A 25,559-nucleotide genomic window follows, 5' to 3' on the forward strand; every position below is an offset into this window, starting at 1 on the left:
CCCTCTGCAGGCGAGAAGCCCTACCGCTGCACGTGGGAGGGCTGCGACTGGCGGTTCGCGCGCTCGGACGAGCTCACGCGGCACTACCGCAAGCACACGGGCGCCAAGCCCTTCCAGTGCCACGTGTGCAGCCGCTCCTTCTCCCGCTCGGACCACCTCGCCCTGCACATGAAGAGACACCAGAACTAGGAGACCCTCTTCTGCTCCACCACCATCACCACAATTCCTATCGGCGTCATCATCGGTATCATCAGCATTAGCTGCCGCATCGTCGTCACATCTCCCTTCACCGTGATGGTGGTCGTGGTGGTGCCACTGATGGTGATGATGACGATGTCTCGGTTGTCAACTCTACAAACTTTTTCCACCGCGAACTCGCCCCCCGCCTACCCCCCGCCGTCCTGCAAAATGAAAATCGCATCACCAACAGCAGCAACAGCAGCAGCAACAGCAGCAACAGCAGCAACAGCAGCAACAGCAGCAACAGCAGCAACAGCAGCAACAGCAGCGCAGCAACAGCAGCAACATCAGCAACAACAGCAGCAACAGCAGCAACAGCAGCAACAGCAGCAACAGCAGCAACAGCAGCAACAGCAGCAACAACAGCAACAGCAGCAACAGCAGCGCAACAACAGCAGCTGAATACATTTGCCACTCAATTGTCGCCGCCGCGCGCTTGTGCCGAAACAGGCGCGCCATTGCCGCGGGGACGACAGCGACTACAGGGACACTGGCCGACATGAGCCACTGATGGGCAGTGACCCCACCGCGGAGCTTGTGCCAGGCTAGGTGCACCTTGCGGGTTGGTTGCATGGTCGTTGCTTTTGGCAGTAGGTCGGTGGGTAGGCAGAAGTATCACGAGGTGGTGGTCACGGGTCAATGGACGCCGTTCATCGATCGATCACATTAACGATAACAATGACCCCACACACGCAACTATAAACAGCCATGCCAGCAGTCGCGCCGGTGAACATGTAAACAATACACACACGAACACCTAAGCAGCGCAGCAACGGGGAGATTTGATTTTGGATCAACCCAAGAGGTCATCGCCTCTCCATCGTGTCCTTCCTTCTGCCAGATTTCACAGTTGTATATTTTTTTCAACCTTTGAGGTGCTCATAATTATCACTGCTGGATGGTCGCTCCTACAGGGCACCCGGGGGTGGTAGTGGTGGAGCGGAGAGGGGAGGCCGAGGACCCTGCCGGCTCTGCTCGGAATGCGCCGTGGCCTGGAAAGGGCCCAAAGTGGGGGGAGTGAGCATGGGTGCTTGGACGTTTTTGTTGCCAAACAAATAGAGAAAAGACATCACGCAGAGTCTGCACGACCCTTCGTCTCACATAGTGAGACGGACGCTTTCCAACGGGCGTAAGACAAATATAAATATAGATTCTGACCATTTCAACCATAACCCTGCACGCCATCCCCAGGTGCTTGTCTCGCCGTGGGATTTTGCTCGTTGCGCGGACGCCACGTGGTGGTCACGAACGGGAGTCGCGGCGTGGTGGTTGGTGGTGGCGGTGGTCACGGGAAGGACACTCAGGGGGAGAAGAGAGAACTTGCTCCGGCAGTACAGATACTAAAATTGGAACGATAGAGAGAGGATTAGCATGGCCCCTGCGCAAGGATGACACGCAAATTCGTGAAAGAACTGTGCCACGTCTCGAGTCGCCCAGAGAATCCGAGTGTCGGGTTCGGTGAAGGCGCAGCGGTCCCGCTCCCGTGGGACGACTCACCACCTCTCGCGGACGCACGCACCAACAGAACAAAGACACAGATCCCCCGCACAGCCTTTAACAGACTGTCGGGGCAAGAGCTGTCATCGAACACTCGTGAAGATGCTGCACGGCGCACGAGGGGGGTGTGGTGTGGTCCTGACCCACGTCCGGCCGCCTTTATCTCCCCAGTGCTGGACCGCTTCAGCTGTTCGCCACCAGCCACACACAATCACGCGCACACGTTTTATCTCGTATGCAAAGTCTCTTTCGCTCTCACGCGTAAACACTCGCACACACACAACATCAACAATCACAGAGATCCCGCGTATAACCTGTATCAGACTGTAGGAGCAAGTGCTGTTAGCGAGCACCCATGAAGGCCGACACGGCACACGAGGGGGTGGGTGGCCAGCACCACGCCCGGCCGCCTTTGTCTTCCTAGTGGCGATGTTTGCACACACACATACGTACACACTATCTCAGACATTATCGCAGTCAACACATACTGACACACACTCTCACCCCATTTAGTCACTGATATTTGACTCGTGAGCGTGAATCGAACTCGGGTCGCCGGGTTCATACCGCGAGTGCGTTAACCACTGCGCCCACCGCTCCAAACACTCTCTCGCTCTCATCCGTAACACGCGTAGTGGATGTCGCGTGAGATTACGACTGCGTTGTTGAAGTCACTGTAGAACAGAACAGAAGAAGGTGAAACCGACTTTGTGTAAAAAATATAAAAAAAAATCCCAAAACAAAATCAGTGCCCACAACGCCACTGTTGGGGTATCAATGACACTTAGTGCCATTCGCGCGCGCATCGGTGTATATATATATGTGCGTGTGTTTTTAATGCTAGATCATTTTTAAATATGTATATAATTCTTACTGGTTGTTATTATTGTTGTTTTGTTATATATTACCCCGCCCGCTCACTCAAAACAACAAGATCTGAGTTCACTTGAAGGCGCATTCAAATGCAGTTCCGTCCCAACGTCATCATGCACCACCACCAACCACCACCACCAACCACCACTACGAACCACCACCAACCACCATCGCCAACCATCACCAACCACCACTATCAACCACCACCATAAACCACCATCAACCACCACCACCAACCACCACCAACCACCACAATAAAACACCACCAACCACCAACCACCACCAACCAGTACCAACGCCGTCACCGCCTTAGCCGAAGCGTCACTGTCGCCAGATATTTTTTTTTTGGGGGGGGGGGGGGGATACAAAAGTCCAGGTGTTGACTTTGTTGTTGTTGTTGTTGTTGTCGTTCTTGTGTCCCATGTCCACCAATGGGAAAGTGTAAATACATCGGCCATTTTTCATCAAAATATCATCCACTCCGTCTCCGGAGATTCCCCGCTCTTCATTCATTCAGCCGAATTCACTCCTCGCAAAGAGGGGGAGGCTAGGGATCGGTAAATCTTGGGGAGAAATCAGCCAACCCCCCCCCCACCCCCCTCCAAACCTATAGCGCGTCCCACGTAAACCCTCTCCTCGATCCAACCTGGCAGCACAACAAGACAGACAGACGAGACGGCAGCCACAATCTCTAGCAGAGAGAAACAAGCCAAGAGGGCTGCGAGCCAGCAGCTCGACACGCCGGAGCCGCGTTATGCAACTCAGCGCAACCGCTGGGGGTTTTACGAATGGCGGTGGGGGTTCGTGTGTGCGTGTGACTCTGTGTGTGTGTGTCTGTGTGTGTGTCTGTGTGTGTGTGTATACGCGCGTGGTAGTGCAACAGTTAGCGCGCTGTGCTATGAACCCCCGCTCACGGCCAACACCAGTGACGATTATTTGAAGCAGTCCTGGGCCTCTCCTAGGTCGACTCAGCCTCGAATGGGTATCTGGTACGGTGTGTAAACATCGCTACTGGGGAGAAAAAGGCGGTCGGGCGTGGTGTGCCGTGCAGGCCTTCATAGGTGCTCGCTAACAGCACTTGCCCCAAAAGCCTGTTAAGGCTACACGGGGGATCGTTGTCTTTGTTCGTGTGCGCGTATAATGGGGGAGCGGTGGCCCAGCGGTTAGCGCGTTGCGCTACCAAACCCGGCGACCCGAGTTTGATTTTCGCTCACGGCCACCAACACCAGTGACGATTATCCGAACCGGTCCTGGTCCTCCCCTAGGTTGAGTTGGCCTCAAATGAGTACCTGTGTGCGTGTGTAAACATCGCCACTAGGGAAGCAAAGGCGGCCGGGCGTGGTGCTGGCCACCCACGCCTTCGTGTGCCATGCGGGCCTTCATAGGTGCTCGCTAACAGCACTTGCCCCAACAGTCTGTTAAGGTTATACGGGGGATCTTTGTCTTTGTGTATATATGCGTGCGTGTGAATGTTCTGACGGTTTGCGTAAGATGCTACTTCGTGTATATACGGTTATTTGTATAAGACACTAACGTTGTCACACATTTTATTTGATCTTATCATGGGTGTTTACGGATTTATAGAGTATTTTTTTAAATATACTTTTTGTTGTTGTTGCATGGTTAATTAAATCAGTTTAAAAGGTTCTCACTTCATGATTTTTTTTGTGCGTGAAATGTCATTTTAATCGCCATCAACTAATGCCCGTGATGATGGGTGTAAAAGTTGTTGTTGTGTAACTGGGAGCGAGTATGCCCGGTACTCGCGTGCGTACCCCCGGTACATGCTGTATATGTTACTTAATTAACCCCTAATGGCCCCATTAGCGGCAATTAATAAATAAAAAAAAATCATAAATAAAGGAAGGGGTACAGGGTTACGGGTGGAGCGAGATAGCCAATCAGACACACCACCCCTACCTAGCCCGAACCATAACCACACTTACACTAGACAGCCAGGCCCTACCCTTAACCCGAACTAAACTCGCCAACCTGACACTCAGCCCTACCCTTAACCATCTGATTGATTATATATTGATCAACCATCGCAATATAAGGCGGAGCGGTGGCACGGTGGTTGGCGCACTGCGCTCTAACCCCGGAGCCCCTGACTTTGATTCCCGGCCATGCGGCTCCGACGTCCGTGGCAGAGTGGTCTCCGAAGCGAGGAGCCGGGGCAGCAGTCGACACCGAGCAGCGATGAGGTCGGGTCAATACTCCGAGGTTTTTTTGGTAAAGTCACGTCGGTAAAAAATAAATAATAAAACTAAATAATAAATATAATAGAAGAAATAATAGAAATAAAATAATAAATCACGACGTTTCGGAGGCAACACAAGCTTCCGTCTTCAGGTGGAACCGTCACAGCACAATTGCTGTATCAAGTGAAGAGAAATCCCAAGATACCCGACCTTGTATATATACTGGTTGAGGGGGGAGGAACCAGGATGGGCCGCGGGAGAGGAGTTGTTGTGAGATGATTCTAGATTTGAAGCTTTCGTGACTGCAATATACTTTTTGTTGTTGTGACTTTACCGAAAAAACTAAGAGTATGTTATGAGATGGTTAGTACGGCTGCGGCTGCTGCTGCTGCTGGGTCGTCAGGCAAACCGCCCACGGTGGCCACGGCCGAGGATGCGACGTCTTCATCCGGCAGCGGATTTCACCGACCGGTTGAATATGAATATGGCCGTACGTAATTATGGTCGATGGTGAGGATGCCCCCCCCGCCCCGGTAGACCCCCACCTGGAGCTCTACCGGGCAGCCCAGGACCACGCTGCTGCTGCTGCTGGCGAGACGGCGTCACTCGGCTGGCCTGGGAACGCCTGGGACTCCCCCAGGAAGAGCTCCAGTCTGTTCATAGTTTATAGTCGTGTGTAGTAGTGTATAGTGTAATGTGTAGTAGTATATAGTGTAGTAGCGTATAGTGTAGTAGCGTATAGTGTAGTGTGTAGTAGTGTATAGTAGTGTGTAGTAGTATATAGTAGTGTGTAGTGTAGTGTATAGTAGTGTATAGTGTAGTGTATAGTGTAGTGTGTAGTAGTGTGTAGTAGTGTATAGTAGTGTATAGTGTAGTGTGTAGTAGTGTATAGTGTAGTAGCGTATAGTGTAGTGTGTAGTAGTGTATAGTAGTGTATAGTGTAGTACTGTATTGTATAGTAATGTATAGTAGTGCATAAAGTAGTGTGCAGTAGTGTAGTGTATAGTGTAGTGTATAGTGTAGTGTATAGTAATGTATAGTAGTGTATCGTGTAGTGTTTAGTGTAGTGTATAGTGTAGTGTATAGTAGTGTAGTGTATAGTAGTGTAGTGTATAGTAGTGTAGTGTATAGTGTAGTGTATAGTAGTGTATAGTGTAGTGTATAGTGTAGTGTATAGTGTATAGTGTAGTGTATAGTGTAGTGTATAGTGTAGTGTATAGTGTAGTGTATAGTGTAGTGTATAGTAGTGTATAGTGTAGTGTGTAGTGTGTAGTGTAGTGTATAGTGTAGTGTGTAGTGTAGTGTGTAGTGTAGTGTATAGTGTAGTGTATAGTGTAGTGTATAGTAGTGTATAGTGTAGTGCATAGTGTAGTGTATAGTGTAGTGTGTAGTGTATAGTGTAGTGTATAGTGTAGTGTATAGTGTAGTGTATAGTAGTGTATAGTGTAGTGTATAGTGTAGTGTATAGTGTAGTGTATAGTAGTGTATAGTGTAGTGTATAGTAATGTATAGTGTAGTGTGTAGTAGTGTATAGTGTAGTGTATAGTAGTGTATAGTGTAGTGTATAGTGTAGTGTATAGTGTAGTGTATAGTGTAGTGTATAGTGTAGTGTATAGTGTAGTAGTGCTGGAGTCCAGGGAGGTGTGGACCGCCACTCCTCAGCGCGCTGCCGCCGCGGCCCTCGCCAGGACAGCGGCTTGAGAAGCGAGCGAGCGAATCTTGGTGGACTCGTCACAGTGCAGAGAGACGCCTCTGTGCCAGTGGCTCGAGGAGGGAGAGAGGGATCGCGTGGGATGGAGTGCGCGGGTGGCATTTTACGGCGATTTATGATTTACAACAGCCACGATGATGCCGTTCGCCCGAACACCAGATATGGTTGTCACGGTGATTGAAATGATTACTACGCTATAAGCAAAGCCGACGGTTCGGTCATTGCATATAGCTGTTGCCCAAGAGGGTATGTGTGTGTGTATGAGTGTATGTGTGTGTGTATGAGTGTATGTGTATGAGTGTGCGTCTGTGTGTGTATGAGTGTGTGTATGAGTGTAAGTGTCTGTGTGTATGAGTGTATGTGTGTGTGTATGAGTGTATGTGTCTGTGTGTATGTGTGTGTCTGAGTGTGTGTATGAGTGTAAGTGTCTGTGTGTATGAGTGTATGTGTGTGTCTGAGTGTGTGTGTGAGTGTATGTGTCTGTGTGTGTATGAGTGTATGTGTGTGTCTAAGTGTGTGTGTGAGTGTATGTGTCTGTGTGTGTATGAGTGTATGTGTGTGTCTGAGTGTGTGTGTGAGTGTATGTGTCTGTGTGTGTCTGAGTGTGGGGGGCGGTAGTGTAGCGGTTAGCGCGCTGTGCAACAAACCTGGCGACCCGGGTTCGATTCCCGTTCATGGCCAACACCAGTGACGATTATCTGAACCGGTCCTGGGCCTCCCCTAGGTCGACTCAACCGCAAATGAGCACCTGGTGCGGTGTGTAAACATCGCCACTGGGGAGACAAAGGCGGTCGGGCGTGGTGCTGGCCCCCACTCCCTACTGTACCGTGCCGATCCTCATAGGTGCTCGCTAACAGCACTTGCCTCAACAGTCTGTTAAGGCTACACGGGGGGTCTTTGTCTTTGTGTGGGGAGTGGTAGTGCAACGGTTAGCGCTACGCTGCGCTACGAACCTGGCGACCCGACTTCGAATCGCGCTTACGGTCCCCGCCACGGACGACAGATACACGTATCTTGAACCGGTCCTGGGCCTCCGCTAGATCGACTCGGCGTGAATAAAGTGCCTACCAGGTGGGGTGTGTACAACATCAGCACTGGGGAGAGACAAAGGTGGCCTGCCGGGTCTGGTTATGCGCACAACCACGCACCCCCTCGTGTGCACTGTCTGCCTTCATAGGTGCTCGCTATCAGCACTTGCCCCAACAGTCTGTGCAGGCTATAGGGGGGGTCTTTGTCTTTGTGTTACATGTGTGTTACATGTGTAGGCTCTCTGCAGCGCCACAACGCTCGCGTGATCGTAAATCCGTGCAAAGAGAGAGATACATAAATACAAGTGCACTTTTATGTTGGAGCGCAAACAAAACACGTGCTGTAATCACGAAAGAGATCAAATGCCTCCGCGTGAATGGAACACGCGGATTCAATAGAATGAAGGTGGATAATCAAACGGACACAAAACAAACTTTGGGCGGAGGGCGGAGGGGGTAACCTTTATTATTTTTGCCAGCTGCTTTTATGTCGATGACAGCCCTGGCATTTTGTTGTTGTGACGTGCATCACGCCGGAGAGAGTGACAGGAACAGAGAGAGAGCCGAGCAAATGCGATACAAATCACAATACCCCCCCCTCTCTCCAGCCCCCCACCTCACCTCCTCGAACGAATTGCAAAGTTCGGGGCGAGTGGAGAAGACGCGGGGTAAATGTTTACCCGAGCACGCAGTCGTATTTGTCATTCTCAGCTTTCCAACCAATACCATCAGCCCCCCCACCCCCATCAATCCGCGGGGGACTTTTGTTCGCTGGCGTAGCTCGTGCCTCCGTGCAGGCGGCTCCCACAGGTATTTTGGCGAGGAAAGGGCGGCGGAAGGGGGGGGGGGTCGCGTCGGTGGGGGTGAGGGAGGTTTAGGGCTCTGGATGTGGTGGGCGAGTGGGGGCAAGGAGGGTGGGTGGAGGGTGGAGGGTGGGGGAAGGATGGAGGAGCGAGTTAGAGAGTTCAGTGAGTTTGACATTCTGGCACGGCGCCACCGCCAGGTGGAGGAGGAGGAGGTGTCACGCACGATGCCTTATCCACACCCACCTGGCATCACACAGACAAGGACCCCCGTATCGGCTTCAACAGACTGTTGATGCAAGTGCTGTTTGCGAACACCTATAAAGGTCAACACGGCACGCGAGGGAATGGGCGGCCAGCACCACGCTCGGCCGCCTTTGTCTTCCTATTCGCGATGTTTATACTTCGCTCCGGGTACCATACACACTTGAGGCTGAGTCGACGTAGGGGAGGGCCCGTGAGTGTTTCAGATAAATAATCGCTGTTGTTGGCCTTGAGCGCAAATCGAACTCTGGTCGTCGGGTTCGTAGCATAGCACGATTGCCTCCGTACGGTGCGAAAGAAGTTCAACATACATACATAACTGCTGCATCACTGCTCTCAGCCGCCATGCGACTCCAAGCGATGGGGACGTTTCCACGGCGCTTGCGTGCCAGGCTAGGAGGCCATCACGGGAAGTGCGACAGGCCCCCTGGTAGGAGGTCACGGGACACACCCAGGTGCCATCATGGGCCCACCGACCGAGATGGCCGGCAGATGCACCACCTGTGCTGCCCACTGTGCCACCTCGCTGCGCTTTATCCGCGCGACACTCTTCCGCCCGTTGTTGTGAGCGTCGCTCAACCGCCCTCCGTTGGCGATGGACGGTGACTGCCTGCAATTGCCCAGTAGCCTCACACTGCACCTAGCCAGGCACTGCCCAGTAGCGTCCTTCGAGAGCCTCCACCTTCGATAGAGGCAAATCCTGACCCCGCGAGTGTACACGACGCGAGTTCAAGGATCGAGTGACAACACCAGGCCAGGCTGCGAGATGACCAGGAGATGGCAGCCCAGCAAGTTGATGTTTGTTGAGTTTCTGAGCGAGCTGTAGGTTCGTAAAACCTGTCTGGGCGTACCTATCCTACGGGCCGTGGAGGCAGCGAGAGTTGGTGGATCACGCACACACACGTTGTGAAACTCTCACTCCGTGGGTGCCGAGGAGAAGCCCAGGCGATAGTGTGTTGCGGTGTGTAAACGCCCCCCATGTAAACACTCATTCATTGGCACTTTCATATGGAAAATAACACTTTCATATGGAGAGGGCCGCAGAGCTTGAGCTAATCGTTTGCGGCGACTCATCTCGTGGCTGCTGCCTTCCGACTCGTCTGTGGTTCCTACTCGCGCCTCTGAGTCAATCTCCTCTCCCTACGAGAGCGAGCGAATGTTATGTTGAATGAAGGCCTCCTCATGTGGTCATGGGCAGCTGCTTTGACCATACTTGACCATGCTGCTCGGTGTGGGTCGGTGGAGGGAGCAGGGGGCGGGGAGATGTTGGGTTAATCCCCGGTTTAGACATCACTCTCTACTAATTTTAGCCGTGGCGGGAAATCGATTTCAGATCACCAGAGTTTATCAGGGGGTCGTGAGAGGCGGGGGGTTGTGAGGAGTGGGGGCTAGTGCGCTAACCATTGCGCCACCGCTCCGTGCACGTGTGCCACACGGGATATGGTCAATGACGCCACATCGGGGAAGATGACTGCGCGTGCTGACGTCAGCAGCTCCCAAATTACAGGGGGCGTGAGAGAGTGGGAGGGAGAGCGAGAGAGAGAGCTGAGAGAGAGAGCGCTCGAAGGGGGAGAGGGCGCGTGGGCGTGTGGAGCGCGGGACCGCCCTGAGCGACTCGCCGCGGCGCATAGAGACCCAACAACAAAGGTAAACAGAGCGGGGGAGGGGGGCGGGTGGCACACAGGTAACCTGGCACAGTCTCCGGGGACGGATCACACGCAGCGCACGTGCGACGCGCAGTCGGGACGCTCCGCTCAGATCCACACTCTCGACACGATCGTCTCGCGCGGTGGCCGTCTTCATCGCAAGGCCACCAGGGGCCACTGGCGGCCCCTGGTGGCCTTTAGCGCGGGCCCCGACACTACACACAGAGTGACATCACTCCCCCCCCCCCCTTGTCAAGCGGGTGTGGGGGCCCTTGCGCTGCTGATGTCTTATCGATGAAAGTCCCCCCCCCCCTCTGTAAATGAGTGAAGAACGCCGCTCGAGAACACAGTGGCTCACAGGCGCGCCGGGCATGTAAAACATGACATACACAAACCCTGCAGGGTAAACGCACATAACTGGGGGGGGTGGCGGTTAAATACCAGTTCAAAGAGGTGAGTTTGTAATTTAGACTTAAATATAGCGAACGACAAGAATTATTTTATTAGCAAAAGCAAGAAGCGTTCCCAAGCTGGTGAGCTGCACTCGACGAAAGGGCGATCGCCCCAAGAAAATGAGCCTCGGTCTCGGAGTCCCGAGACGAAGGCGATGCGAATGGCAGCCAAAGTAAAAGGAGCAGGCGCACAAAACAAAGAGGGCCGAAAACCACCCGCGGAGATGGAGCGATGAAATTCGCTCGCGTGTGCAGGCGGCGCGCGCTGGAGGTGGATTTGCGGAGAGGAGGAGTGGGGGGGGGGGCAGGGGGGGGCAGGGGGGGGGCAGGCGGGGGGGGGTTCGGATGGAACTTCGGCGATAGAAGTTGCCGGACGAGTCGAGACTCAACGCAACACACCAACTTGCGCCGAGAAGCGAATTGCGATATGATCATTTCGCAGAATCGATTGTGAAAGCGAAATAAGAATTCTAATAAATGCATTAAACGTAAACACCCCCAAACCTTGCAGTGAGCTGGAGGAATGTGGTGGGGCACCTGGTGTCAGACTCTGGAAGTGAAAACCAGACCAGCTCGATGCCAATCTCAGCTCATTAAATACCGGAACTCACTAACCGGGACTACGACCGCGATTTTATGACCGAGTGCTTCTCAGTCGCGGCGTGACGATGGTTTGGGGGTTGAGGGGGGTGCTGATGATTGCGGGGGGGGGGGGGGGATAGCTCTTTCGACCAGGCCTGGAATCCTCTCCAACTCAATAGGCGTTATCCTTTCCGGCAATACTACAAGAGGTGGCAAGATGTTCAACACCAATAGACACCTTTTGCAAGGCATCCTAAATAAGGATCCCCAAAGCCGCAAAAACAAATGTCCCACAGATATCTCTCCAACGGATTCTACAGCGACTCCACGCCCACGTTGGCGTCCTTACCCGCACCTCTGATGAGGGCGGTTGGGTACGCAGGGTGCGAAATAAGTTCATCGTGCGTACTATTCTTGTGTTCACGTCCAGGGTTAAGACCATCACGTGTCTTGTCCTCTGACCGGCTAACTTATCTCTTGGCGAGGTCTTCATTCGCATTTTGAGAATTTACAGCCATTATCGTAATCGACATTTCAACTCGTAACACGGCGCTAACCGCCGCTACACAATGCTCGCTCTCATCGAGACAGAGAGAGGACGACTCAGAGGCGCCATGAGGAGGAACCACAGACGAGGAGCAGGAATGCAGCAGCAGCCACGCGGCGAGGAGCCGGCACCAGATCCACTCCCCAAGCTCGACGGCCCTCTACATATGAAGGTGTTACCGGCCAACGAATGAGTGGATTGCACGTGGGAGGAAACCCGAGTAGCCGGTGAACACTCACGCGTGCGAGGGGGCAATACGCTATCACCGTACAGATGGAAGAGGTGGAGTCCACACTTTGCTGTACAGCCTCCTAATGGCGAGCCAGGCCATAGCACCTTCTCGACCCCCACGGAAGGAAAGTTGGAACAGATGGAGAGATTAGTCCGCACTATGCCTTACCTCCTCCAGGCGAGCCAGGGTACGGCTCCTCCTGGACCCGCACGGGAAGGGAGTTTCACAACAACATCTGCGCGATGATCCTCCAACCCGCGCTGCTGTCTCCGCAGGGCTGGGGTCACAGGTCAGGCGCATCGCCAGCGCAGCCACCAACCTCGCGGCCACCCATCAATCACCCTCGAGAGTCATCTCGGCGCGCACGTGACTCCACTTTGTATGTTTAAGGTCTCGAGATTGCAGTCGCATTCAGAATTGTAAAGCAAATCCGAGTTGTATTGTTGGGTCCGATTTCACGGTCGATAAGAACTCACAACGGACTCGTCGTAATGAAATAAATAAATAAAAGTATAAACATTCTACTGTGCTCGTGTCTCTGACGCAACACGTGCCAACACGCCCCGTGAAGGCCACCGGTCCGTGTGTTGGCCTCCCACACTCACGGCAAGCACCACGAACATCTCCACCAGCCCTTTGACAACGAATCTTGGACTGGTTTTTATTTTTGGCGATTTTTATTTTTTAATCACTAAAATCATGGGGCAAGGAGCGAACCGTCGGGCAGGCTTCGCCCGGGGGTGGCTTGGGTTGGTGGGGGGGGTGCCCAGGGCGTAGCCCGTGGAAGGCAGCCAGGCAAGATCCCATCGCCGTGCCGGGACTGGGCGTCTGTGTGTCACCGCGACCCCTGAGCGCCTCTGGAAGCCCACCACACACTCTTCGTCCGCCTCAAATGCGCGAGATCGCTCATCCGACTCGTGCTATTGTATTCATGCGTATGGGAATGTACTTTTGTACTTATTTAAACTCAACGAATTTTTTATTTATTTTACCAGGTAAAGCCCCACTGAGTTATGTAGCTCTTGTTCAGAAGCAATCTGGCTACAAATGATAGCTCAACGAAGTGGCTTATCACGTGGAAATTGCAACCCATATACTCTGAACGCACGTCAATTCTAAATGTGGAAGGAAAATGGGAGCACACGGAGACAAATCAACGCGGCCACGGAGAGAGACACACGCATTCTACAAATATACAGCAGCAGGCGTCAGGCTTGGGATAGAAGCCACGACCTCCTGCATACCAGGCGAGGTAGTTAACATGTCGCCACCGTGGAGAGCCGTACTGCGTTGCAGGACTCTACGTAAGGTGCGAGAGGAGTTTAACATTCATATATATGCCTAGATTATATGAAAAAAAGATTTTGAGATAATTCTTGATGGAGTTTTGTAAAAAAATATTTTACAAGTGGAGAGGAAATCGGAGCTCCCGGAGAAATCCCCACGCCTTGCGTGTGTGGACTCCACTCCATCCCGATGAAGACACGTGGCGATGAGTCTGTACTGCCTTCTGCGGGCGAGCCAGGGTATGGCACGCAGATCCCCTGAACGGTGCCCTCACTCACGTTGACGAGCGCGCGCGCGTGTGTGTGTCACGTGCTGACATCTGTGAAAAAGACCTTCATAGTTCATCGGATTATTACTGCAGTCTAAATAAAGACAGATTCTGATTCTGTGGGATGGTGGTGGGACATCTAAGAAACGTTGCCCATTGTTTAAGCTGCCGCGCCTGGAGATCGCCGCATGGAACTTTGTTGTCATGATCCTGGCATTAACCACTCCCTTCTCCGTAGCAGCGGTGGTCCACACGCGGGCCGCCACCCACGGGTGGAGGATGGTAAACATCTGCGACTAACAATTCGTGCGCTTAATAAAATAACAGCCTATGCCAATAGATGGCGTTGGGACGTGTACTTTTAATGATATACTAGCTGTACTACCCGGCTTCGCCCGGGACTTGTATCCACCACGCCCGGCCGCCTTTGTCTCCCCAGTGGCGATGTTAATACGCCACACCAGTTACTCGTTTTGAGGCTGAGTCCCTCCCTCACCACTCTCCCTCCCTCAGCACTCTCCCTCCCTCAGCACTCTCCCTCCCTCAGCACTCTCCCTCCCTCAGCACTCTCCCTCCCTCACCACTCTCCCTCCCTCACCACTCTCCCTCCCTCACCACTCTCCCTCCCTCACCACTCTCCCTCCCTCACCACTCTGTAGAGGACGTGAAACTTTGATGAATTTACCTCAGAGTCGCGTGGTGGGTGTCGAGGCCTAGTACCGTGCAGAGCGTCCGGCCTCGCCTGATTTTACCACCCGGCTGACGCTGGGTACGGGTGCCGTCCCCCCCCCTCCGCGCTACAATAATACTGTCTAATCGCTATAATTTTATAATCGACCGACCCTATAATAGTAATTGCACACATTGTGGTGGGGGGGAGTGAAGAGGACGTGAAAGTTTGATGAATTTACCTCAGAGTCGCGTGTTAATGCGTGCGCCTATTTTTAACGGGAATTAAAAATGGCGTCCACCCCGCCGCGAAGGCGTCGCTACCCGTTGCCAGGGGCAACCGCCGTCCAATGAAAGTGCGTATGGTCCGGCGACACACAGACACACAGACAGACAGATTTGCGATTTTATATATATAGATATGTAATTACATGACGGTCGTGTACAGAACACTGATTGAGGGGTTAGCTCGATGGTGCACAGCTGAGCTGGGCGAGTGCTTGTCGAGTGGTGTGTCTGTGCGATTTTTGAACTTCTCTCGCACCGTACGTAGCCAACCGCGCTCAGCGGAGGTGCGGGCGGAAGGACAACAAAGCAAACACAAAATTATGTTCTAAAGAAACGAGTTCACAATCTCGATGATTAAAAAGTGCATCATTGTATTGATGAAAGGGGGGCAAAGGTTAAAGAATTGGGGGGGGGTGCAGAACAATTATAGAGGGGGGGCAGAGCGTAGGCCGCGGTGATGATATCCCATGGGGGTAGGGGAGTAATTACAAACTACATTGGGCCCCCATTTCATTCTAGATTTGAAGCTTTCGTGACTGCAAGGATTCATATTCTTAGTTTTTTAGGTAAAGTCACGTAGGTAAAAAATGAAAAAAAATAAAAATAAAAACAATAAAATCACGACGTTTCGGAGGCAACACAAGCTTCCGTCTTCAGGTGAACCTGTCACAGCAAACAAACCCTCGCGAGATAATGACAGAAGAGATATAGAGAGGAGATAGCGATGCAGTAAGATAAGAGGGGTGTAGCCAAAAGAGGGATGTAGAGAGAAGGGGGCTAGAGGATGTTGTTGTTGTTATTGTTTACACAGGAAATTGGCTCGCGGAGTCTGAAGGCGTCTTCTCAAAAGGGTCCTGCTGCTGCTGGTCAGTCAGTATGTCTCATCAGAATGTCTCTCAAGCGAGTCCTGCTGCTGCTGGTCAGTTGGTCTCATCCAAACGGAGTTACTTGACAGCAGCAGCAGCACCAGCAGCACCACCAGCAGCACCACCAGCGGCACCACCAGCAGCACCACCACCACCACCAGCAGCACCACCAGCAGCACCACCACCAGCAGCACCACCAGCAGCACCACCAGCAGCACCACCAGCAGCACCACCAGCAGCACCACCAGCAGCACCACCACCACCACCAGCAGCACCACCAGCAGCACCACCACCAGCAGCACCACCAGCAGCACCACCAGCGGCACCACCACCAGCACCACCACCAGCAGCACCACCAGCAGCACCACCAGCGGCACCACCACCAGCAGCACCACCAGCAGCACCACCACCAGCAGCACCACCAGCAGCACCACCAGCGGCACCACCACCAGCACCACCACCAGCAGCACCACCAGCAGCACCACCAGCAGCACCACCACCAGCGGCACCACCAGCGGCACCACCACCGGCACCACCAGCAGCACCACCAGCAGCACCACCACCAGCAGCACCACCACCACCACCAGCAGCAGCACCACCAGCAGCACCACCAGCAGCACCACCACCAGCAGCACCACCAGCAGCACCACCACCAGCAGCACCACCAGCAGCACCACCAGCAGCACCACCAGCAGCACCACCAGCAGCACCACCACCACCACCAGCAGCACCACCAGCAGCACCACCACCAGCAGCACCACCAGCAGCAGCACCACCAGCAGCACCACCAGCAGCACCACCACCACCAGCAGCACCACCAGCAGCACCACCAGCAGCACCACCACCACCAGCAGCACCACCAGCAGCACCACCACCACCACCAGCAGCACCACCAGCAGCACCACCACCAGCAGCACCACCAGCAGCACCACCAGCGGCACCACCACCACCAGCAGCACCACCAGCAGCACCACCAGCAGCACCACCAGCAGCACCAGCACCACCACCACCAGCATCACCACCAGCACCACCACCACCAGCACCACCACCACCAGCACCACCACCACCAGCAGCACCACCAGCACCACCACCAGCACCACCACCAGCGGCACCACCACCACCGCAGCAGTGGTAACCAGAGGCCACCCAATGGATTAGAACCGCGAAGTTCTGCAGCAAAGCAGCGAACGCGCTTCCGCTTGACCACCGCGTCACCCGCCCTCGCCTGCTGCTCACGTCCAGCGCCGCCACAAACACCTCCTCATACTCCTCTTCCTTCTCCTCCTCGTCAGTCCCGACGACGCAGAAGATCCCTCTGGCTTCGATCTCCCACCCTGAAGCTTCTAGGCCGCCACCCCTGAACCGCCATCATCCACTGCATGAACCATGGCGGCAGTAGCAATGCTGATGATCGTGATGATGATGATGATGATGCAGAAATGGAAAGTTTAAAACTCTCCGGGCAGTATGCAGCGGCTTTGCTTGCCCAGAACAGAGACCATGGAACTCATGACGACTCAATGCCCGGTTGACAAAAAAAACTGGAGGCGGCATCGTGAGTGACGCAATCGTCTGGCTCAACAACCACCTCGATGGACAATTACAGCTGTTGCCCTTACATCAACATCGGCCACACAGTGCAGACTTACATAGACTCACACCGAGACCCATAGAGACCCACTCGCACAGACATTCATAGATTCGCAGAGTCCAACAAACTAACAAAGTGACCCACAGACCCACACAGAAATATATAGATTTAAAGAGACCCATATACTCACACTGAGACCCAGACTCAGACCCATATACTCAAACTGAGACCCAGACTCAAACCCATATACTCACATCGAGACCCAGACTCAGACCCATATACTCAAACTGAGACCCAGACTCAGACCCATATACTCACATCGAGACCCAGACTCAGACCCATATACTCACACCGAGACCCAGACTCAGACCCATATACTCAAACTGAGACCCAGACTCAAACCCATATACTCACATCGAAACCCAGACCTATATACTCACACCGAGACCCAGACTCAGACCCATATACTCACACTGAGACCCAGACTCAGACCCATATACTCAAACTGAGACCCAGACTCAAACCCATATACTCACATCGAGACCCAGACTCAGACCCATATACTCACACTGAGACCCAGACTCAGACCCATATACTCAAACTGAGACCCAGACTCAAACCCATATACTCACATCGAGACCCAGACTCAGACCCATATACTCAAACTGAGACCCAGACTCAGACCCATATACTCACACCGAAACCCAGACTCAGACCCATATACTCAAACTGAGACCCAGACTCAAACCCATATACTCACATCGAGACCCAGACCTATATACTCACACCGAGACCCAGACTCAGACCCATATACTCACACTGAGACCCAGACCCAGACCCATATACTCACACCGAGACCCAGACTCAGACCCATATACTCACATTGAGACCCAGACTCAGACCCATATACTCACACCGAGACCCAGACTCAGACCCATATACTCACACCGAGACCCAGACTCAGACCCATATACTCAAACTGAGACCCAGACTCAAACCCATATACTCACATCGAGACCCAGACTCAGACCCATATACTCAAACTGAGTCCCAGACTCAAACCCATATACTCACACCGAGACCCAGACTCAGACCCATATACTCACATTGAGACCCAGACTCAGACCCATATACTCACACCGAGACCCAGACTCAGACCCATATACTCACACCGAGACCCAGACTCAGACCCATATACTCAAACTGAGACCCAGACTCAAACCCATATACTCACATCGAGACCCAGACCTATATACTCACACCGAGACCCAGACTCAGACCCATATACTCACACCGAGACCCAGACCCAGACCCATATACTCACACCGAGACCCAGACTCAGACCCATATACTCACATCGAGACCCAGACTCAGACCCATATACTCACACAGAAATATATACTCCTGACGCAATCATCTGGCTCAACCACCTCGTTGTCAGGGACCAGCGGGCTTGTGAGACGGAGAAGCCGCGCTCAGACACTCACAGTGAGACACTCACAGTAAGACACGCCGACACGCGTCCTTGAATACAAAATGATTTATTAACAAGTGTTATGAAATTCCATATTAAAGATATTATTATATATGCGTTAAAAAGGAAATTATCTTTCACAGTATAGATTTATGAACCTAAATAACAATAATTACAACAACGCCGCTGACATTTGATCGTGAGTGACAGCGAGAGAGAGAGAGAGAGTTCGTGCGAGTGACGCAGGGACAGCGAGACTCGTGGCGCTCCCCCAGTGGAGGCCGAATCGGTCGTGGGCCCTGTGACCCAACCACCACCACCACCACCACCAAAGATCAAGATCCCTCGTATAGCGTTAAACACACGATTGGGGCAAGTGCTGTTAGCAATAGCGAGCACACTTGGGGGGTGGGTGGGCAGCGCCACGCCCGACCGCCTTTGTCTCCCTCGTGGCGATGTTTACACTTCGCACCAGGTATTCGTTTGAGGCAGAGTCGAGCTAGGGGAGGCTCAGGCAAGGTTCAACCAAATCGCCACTTTTTTTGCTGACGAGCGGGAATGGAACCGGGGTCGCTGGGTTTGTAGCGCAGCGCGCTATCCACTGCGCCACCGCTCCCCACTACCGCCTCTCCTCTTCTTCCTCGTGTGACAATTCCTCCAACCACCCCGAGACTCTCCCGACCGCAAACCCCCGAACCTCGGCGCGAGACATCGCGTCCCTGCGAGCGGTCGTGTCGAGATGGAGGGGGTGAGGTGGGTGGAGGTGGGGGGGGTGAATTCGAGACCGCGGACGGAACTCGCGGGGCCGTCGGCTCCTTGAGAAACTCGCTGCGCTGGGTGCGAGAATCCGCCGGAGCGAGCGCTCCCCGGGGTACCGCTGCACTCCTCCCCCAGGGAGAAGAACATTCCACGGTGGGGGGGAGGGGGGGTTGGGCCCATTTGAGTCCCCAAATTGTGGGGGGGGGGCTCTTACCCTGTAACACTTGGGCGTGGTGTAGAATATCTCAACGCGTGGTGGAGGTGGTGGTGGTGTTAGTGGCGAGACGTGTCAATGGATTATAAATTGTGTTGGTTGCGGGGGGCTGGTAGAAGTAATGGAGGTCCATTTATAGACGCCAATGTGGGGGGGGGGGGTAAAGGGGGGCAATAAAGTACGTTGCTCATTATTTATTTAAAGAACAAACATTACACTGACACTCCCTCGAGAATGAACATCACATTTGCAAGGCTGTGTGCACGATAGCGAGGAAACACACGGACTAGCTCCACGCTCCTGAAAGTTAGACGGGGGGGGGGGGGCTGGAGAACCGCCCCCACCCCGAGCACGCTCCTTGTGTGGTGAGGATGGTGGTGGTGAGGGTGGTGGTGAGGGTGGTGAGGGTGGTGAGGGTGGTGGTGGTGAGGGTGGTTGGATGGCGAGGTAAGGCGAGTTCCCGAGAACCACGCACGCGTTCGCCGGACTCGGGAACCAAAACCAAGAAGTCAAGAAACTCAACAAAAGCAAATCATCACAAAACCCGGCGTGGGTGTGCAAGCGACCAGCGCGCACCCATCATCACATCATAAAGCGGCGGTCGCTAAATTGCAGCTGCTGTTACTGCTGCTCCAGCTGCTGGTTTTAGCCGGCCGCGTGCCAAGAGTCTCGTTTGTTTTTTACCGAAGATGAATTTTAAGAGAATCGCGTTGCGGTCAATGATGATAATAATGATAAACAAACATTAACAACAACCACCGATGACATTCCATAGCAACAACAACAACCAGCGAGCGAGCGGGCTACGGCACGGCCACGTGTTGCGGCTATTCGCTATGCATCATCACAGCCTCACGGGTGTCGACATGTGTTGCTGCTGGTCGTTGATGGCACACGTCATGGTGAGTTGGGGAGGGGGGGGGTGAAGTTTGAACGCGGCTCCCTGAGTCCACGTTGGCACCACCCGGTGGCACGGTGGGCACCGCTTCCTCAGCACTGCCGCCACCACCACCACCACCACCGTCGAGACGTGGCCCATGACTGGCGCCTTGCGTGCTCACCGCTTGACACGAGGGGGCGAGGTGAGGGGATTACGAAGCAGCAGTTCCAATCGTGTTGGCCGTGTCAATAGTTTGGTGCCGCTAAAGTTGTGCCACTTTAGGGTGGTACCGAGTTCTGCCCACTTTGTGATGTCCTTATTTTAGTTGGCATCACGAGACAAGCGGCACACTTCAAGGGGAGCGGGGGGGGGGCAGGAGGCGGTTGGAACCATCGTTAACAATTAATTTGTCCAATTTATTATTTGAGTTTTGACGATACTCTTAAACAGCCGCTAATTCAATAATGTTGTAATATAAATATGTACTTGGATATTACAAAATATAATAATCGATTGGTCTGCTGACATTGTTTTTTTAAACTAAAAAACAGAAGTAGACAAAAACATGTTTTACAGCAACAGCAGCAGCAGCAGCCACGGGCGACATCATCTTGAGGAACGTGACTCTGACTTATTGCCCTGGGGGCAAATTCCTGCCTCTCTCTCTCTCTCTCTTATCGCTCTCCTCGACTTTCAGAGAGAGAGGAAAGGGAGAGAGGAAAGGGAGAGATAAACAAGAGAGAGTGTCCGTGACAGCATCGACCTGGGAGAGGTCGAGGGTCAACTCGACTCGCCGCCCTAACCGGGATCTCAGCTCGCAAATGCTCCGATATAATTTACAGGCCACTCACTCGATCACCGCACCATCACCGCCGGGCCTCGCGGCGCTACGAGGAGACGACGCAGGGGGGTTGCCAGCATTCAGGTGTGCGAGATCACATGGGGCGGGTCGTCGTCTGCGAGCGGTCGTCCCAACGGTTCGATCTCCGATCCTGGTGCCACTGGTGGCTTAAAGGAAAAGGTGCTCACCACCACCACCACCAACAATAAAACACAAGCAAGCAGCTCTTTTCTTGTAGCTACCTATGCTGGGTGTCTCAGGAGTTTAGAGCTACGTTAAATTAACGTTGTCACTCAAGTGATGCAAAGCCATGGGAGGGGGGTCGACTCATCATCTCTCCGGAGTCGATAAAGTAAGGAGGTCAAAGTATTTTTTTTTGCTTTGGAAAGACTCGCCATAGGAATGTGGAAATGTCCACCAGTGGCTCTGCAGGGTTGTAAACAGGAGGCGATGAGTACCAATGCTTCAGTGTTCATGTGAGCTGCAGGAAACCACCTTGAAATGATGTAATGGAACACCTGCCCATAACTTTAAAGTCTTTGTTTTGTTTTTCTTCTTTCGAAAAAACGAAACTTCCTCTTCAAGCTCACGTCGGAACATCTCGGGACACGCAGCCTCAGGCGGTGTAGCTACAAGAGAAGAGCCCACTGCATTCTGGGGTCGCGTCTTGGCATTTATCACACAATCACTTACATCACACACTCCACCTGCTGGCCGATACAGCACGTCACACGGCCCCTTAAAAATCATTACATGAATTAATAAAGAACAAAGTTACTGGATTATATTTCATTAAAATAAAATATATATTTGTTTAAATCTGACTCTTATTGTTTCTTTCTCTCTCTCATATCCATATGATCGCATTGCAAAGCGCTCCCCTCATGTGCTGGTTTACACGACGCATCTCTCACTAGAGCCACGTGTCATTCTGCCAGGGCTGAACAAGTCTTTGGTAAGACACCCAGGGCCCACCCAGGGCCCACACCCAGGGCTATGATAACACGGGGCAGACAAATTGAGACATTCCACCACCACTACCAACAACAACCACAACAACCGCCATTCGCCACTAAGTGGCGGTGGCGTCACCACGACGCTTGTGCCAGGCCATGTGCACCTTGAGGCCACGTGAAGTGTCGAACGCCCGCTGGCAGGAGGTCACGGGGCAGACCCAGATGCCACGGGTCGACTGACTGAGACTACCAACACAACCACCACCACCACCAACCACCTCAAAGCAGCCAGAAGCTAAGTACCACTCCCCCACAACACCCACAGCACCCCCCTCCCCCCCTTTTTCAAACAATTCCATTTACAACACCAATCAAGCAGTGACACAGCAGCCACCCTGTGCACGTTGGGGATGTCCCCACTCATGAACGGACCCTGCCGTTTACTGGGGTAGATTACAGACGGGACCTGTGCAGTTCCCCCCCCCCTCCCAACCTGTGAGTCTCTGTGTGGCAGAAGAGAAGAGAGGAACTCCACTCCCATTGCATTGAGCTCACGTGTCGGCACCGGTCAACTCACGCGGTTGTTTGAAGGGGGGCGGAACTCCACCGACGTTTGTTCAAATTGCCACGAGCGTCTCCTGGCCACGTCTGGTGGTGGTGGCGGGGGTCTCCTGGCCGTGTCCTGACCACGGTGGAGGAGTCAGGGCACAACACCCCCCCCCCCCCACGGGAGCTCGGCCTTTGCTGACGAGGGGGAAGATGGCAGAGAGCCAAGACGCGGCTCCTCCACCTGCGTGGCGAGGAATTTGTTTTGGCGAAATTTACTCCGCTCCGGGGACCCCACGTGCCCCCTCCCCGCCACCACCCCCCACATCCTTAGCCCATCTTCTCTTATCCCACTCACCGTTGACTGCACACAGTCCGAGGTGCTCAGTGTTCAAACACGACGACTTAACAAAAAAGAGATGAGGAAAATGGGACAAGAGCAGCAGAATATCCCAACTCCTTCCGGTGTCAGATCGCCGCATGAGCACAATGTGCACCGTAAACCCTGGATGTGCATGTGTGTGTGTGCGCGCGGGGTTGGTGGGTGTGGGGGGATGTCCCTCGTTTGATCTACAGTCATTCCCCTCCCAAGCGGCGACAGCAGTGGATTCAACCTGCCCACTGCCTCTCTCTCCCAGAAGAAAAAAAAAAATCACTCTCAATCCAATGTACACACGCCCACTCCATCTCCCTGCCCCCCCAAGCACACACGCCCCCCCCAATCGATTATAGCTCTCCCTTAACATTATTATTATACATTACAGCTCTCCCCTGTACATTACAGCTCCCACTATACATGTGCACATGAAGATTCCCCCAACTGAAAGCCGGTTGGGGTGTTGGGAGGGGGGGGGCAGGAACGTGCCCCCCACCTTTCCCAACAAAAACAAAAAAACTCGAAACGCCCCTCCCCTCCTTCGTAGTAATAATAATAATAATAGCATCGTACAAAGCGCAAAGCAACAACACCAACAAACAACGCCCACTCAGCCTCGCCCGGGACCCCGCTCCTGCTGCACGAGCTTGGAGGAGGTGGAGGAGGTTGGGGGGACAACGAGGCCGAGCCACTGGCAGCACGGGGAGTGGAAGGGGGCAGAGAGAAAGCGATGGACAGAATCGACGTCAACTCGCACGCAGGCACAAATCTACCACCCTCACCCACCCACCCGCCCCGCAGAAGCTTTACAGACGTGCCGGGGGCAAGTGCTGCTAGCGGGCACCGAGTATCGAGCTCCGCACAGCAACCGACGGGGAGTTGGCGTGGTCAACTTCCGAGCCACCTCCCAGCCACACGCACTGCCACCCAGTGTCAGGCAGAGGTAATCAACTAATAAGGCACACGTACAAAGACGCACACGCGAGGTGCGCGCGTGCACACACACACACCAACCGTTCACTCCTCCAGCGAGGAGCAGAAGGGCCTCACGGACGCCGACCCGTCGTTCAGTCCAGCTGAACACCTTGCTCTGACGCCACAATCCGGGCGTTACGGGAAATGTTTTTTTTTTTGCGTCCCACATTTGTTTACTCTTCTTTCTCTTCTTGCTTGTTTTTGTTCTTCGCCACGCACCCCGGCCCTCACCCCCTCGGCTTGGGGGTACGGGGGGGGGGGGGGTGTGGTGGCGGGAGGTGGTGGGATGGTGGTGGCGGTGGCGGTCGGGTGGAGCGGGCCACGCTCGTCACACCAGCATGTGGCGCTTGCGGTGCAGCGCGAGGTGGTCGGAGCGCGAGAACGAGCGCTCGCAGTCCACGCACTTGAAGGGCTTCACGCCCGTGTGCTTGCGGTAGTGCCGCGTCAGCTCGTCCGAGCGCGCAAACTTCCACGTGCAGCCGTCCCACGTGCAGCGGTAGGGCTTCTCGCCTGCACAAGGGGTGGGGGGGGGGAATCACCGAATTAGCATTTCACTTTCATCATCATCATCACCACCACTGCCATTGTCATCATAGTGATGGTCTCATCCTCCTCTATTGAAGGAGCGCAGACGACAGTGGCTTGTCTCTCATGTATAACTATGGGTATCCATGTATAATTATGGGTATCCATGTATAACTATGAGTCTCTATGTATAACTATGGGTATCCATGTATAACTATGGGTATCTATGTATAACTATGGGTATCCATGTATAACTATGGGTATCTATGTATAACTATGGGTATCTATGTTTAACTATGGGTCTGTATGTATAACTATGGGTCTCTATGTATAACTATGTGTATCTATGTTTAACTATGGGTCTCTATATATAACTATGGGTATCCATGTATAACTATGGGTATCTATGTATAACTATGGGTATCTATGTTTAACTATGGGTCTGTATGTATAACTATGGGTCTCTATGTATAACTATGTGTATCTATGCATCACTATGGGTATCTATGCATCACTATGTGTCTCTACGTGTCTACGTTGTGGTCCGCAGCGCCTGCGCACACAACAGGTGCATGGGCCACGCGCGCCCTCTACCGACGCAAGGCCGCAAGTGCGATAGCAGTCGTCGTCCATCGGAGCAGAGTGTCTGGCGCGCAGCCTCGCCAGACGACCCACAGGTGCCCCCGTGTGGCCGCACGGAATTATTCAACTGAAATAAGACAACTGTGTGGCCTTAATTGGGAAAAATATAAATCTAATCGCCGACGTTTCGGGTAACGGCCATGATCCATAGCACGTAGAAGAGAGATTGTGCTTGGTTACCCCACGGGGGCGGGGGCGGGACTGATGTCAATTACATCTTTCAAGAATGTTTTTTTTTTATTACTACCAGTTTTTAATCTGGCATACCAATAGTTACACTCACAGTGGCTGTTCAGCAACAGACAAACCCTTCGCGATAATGAACA

General features: G+C 53.3%; 2 protein-coding genes, 1 long non-coding RNA gene and 1 other non-coding gene across 6 annotated transcripts in view; 3 read left to right on the forward strand and 1 right to left on the reverse strand.

Moving 5' to 3' along the window:
• Nucleotides 1-427, forward strand: part of LOC144722793 (Krueppel-like factor 5) — a 43,698-nt gene extending 43,271 nt beyond the window's left edge. The window contains exon 4 of the mRNA XM_078601214.1: nt 11-427. Coding sequence (XP_078457340.1) covers nt 11-189 — 179 coding nt within the window. The 3' untranslated portion in view covers nt 190-427. The remainder of the gene's footprint in view (nt 1-10) is intronic.
• A 1,129-nt stretch (nt 428-1,556) lies between these two features.
• On the forward strand, nt 1,557-1,665 carry LOC144722848 (U6 spliceosomal RNA). Its single transcript, XR_013586099.1, has one exon. It is a non-coding gene; the product is annotated as a U6 spliceosomal RNA (small nuclear RNA).
• Nucleotides 1,666-10,164: 8,499 nt separating this feature from the next.
• LOC144722791 (uncharacterized) lies at nt 10,165-12,596 on the forward strand. Its single transcript, XR_013586095.1, has 3 exons — nt 10,165-10,264; nt 11,889-12,016; nt 12,352-12,596. It is a non-coding gene; the product is annotated as an uncharacterized LOC144722791 (long non-coding RNA).
• Nucleotides 12,597-18,570: 5,974 nt separating this feature from the next.
• Nucleotides 18,571-25,559, reverse strand: part of LOC144722792 (uncharacterized) — a 51,047-nt gene continuing 44,058 nt past the window's right edge. For all 3 annotated transcript variants that reach the window (XM_078601213.1, XM_078601211.1, XM_078601212.1), the window contains one exon: nt 18,571-24,576. In XM_078601213.1, the coding sequence (XP_078457339.1) occupies nt 24,395-24,576 (182 nt within the window). In that variant the 3' untranslated portion in view covers nt 18,571-24,394. The remainder of the gene's footprint in view (nt 24,577-25,559) is intronic.

This window comes from Lampetra planeri, chromosome 15, assembly GCF_965212315.1.
Source record: "Lampetra planeri chromosome 15, kcLamPlan1.2.h2, whole genome shotgun sequence".
Lineage (NCBI taxonomy): Eukaryota > Metazoa > Chordata > Hyperoartia > Petromyzontiformes > Petromyzontidae > Lampetra > Lampetra planeri.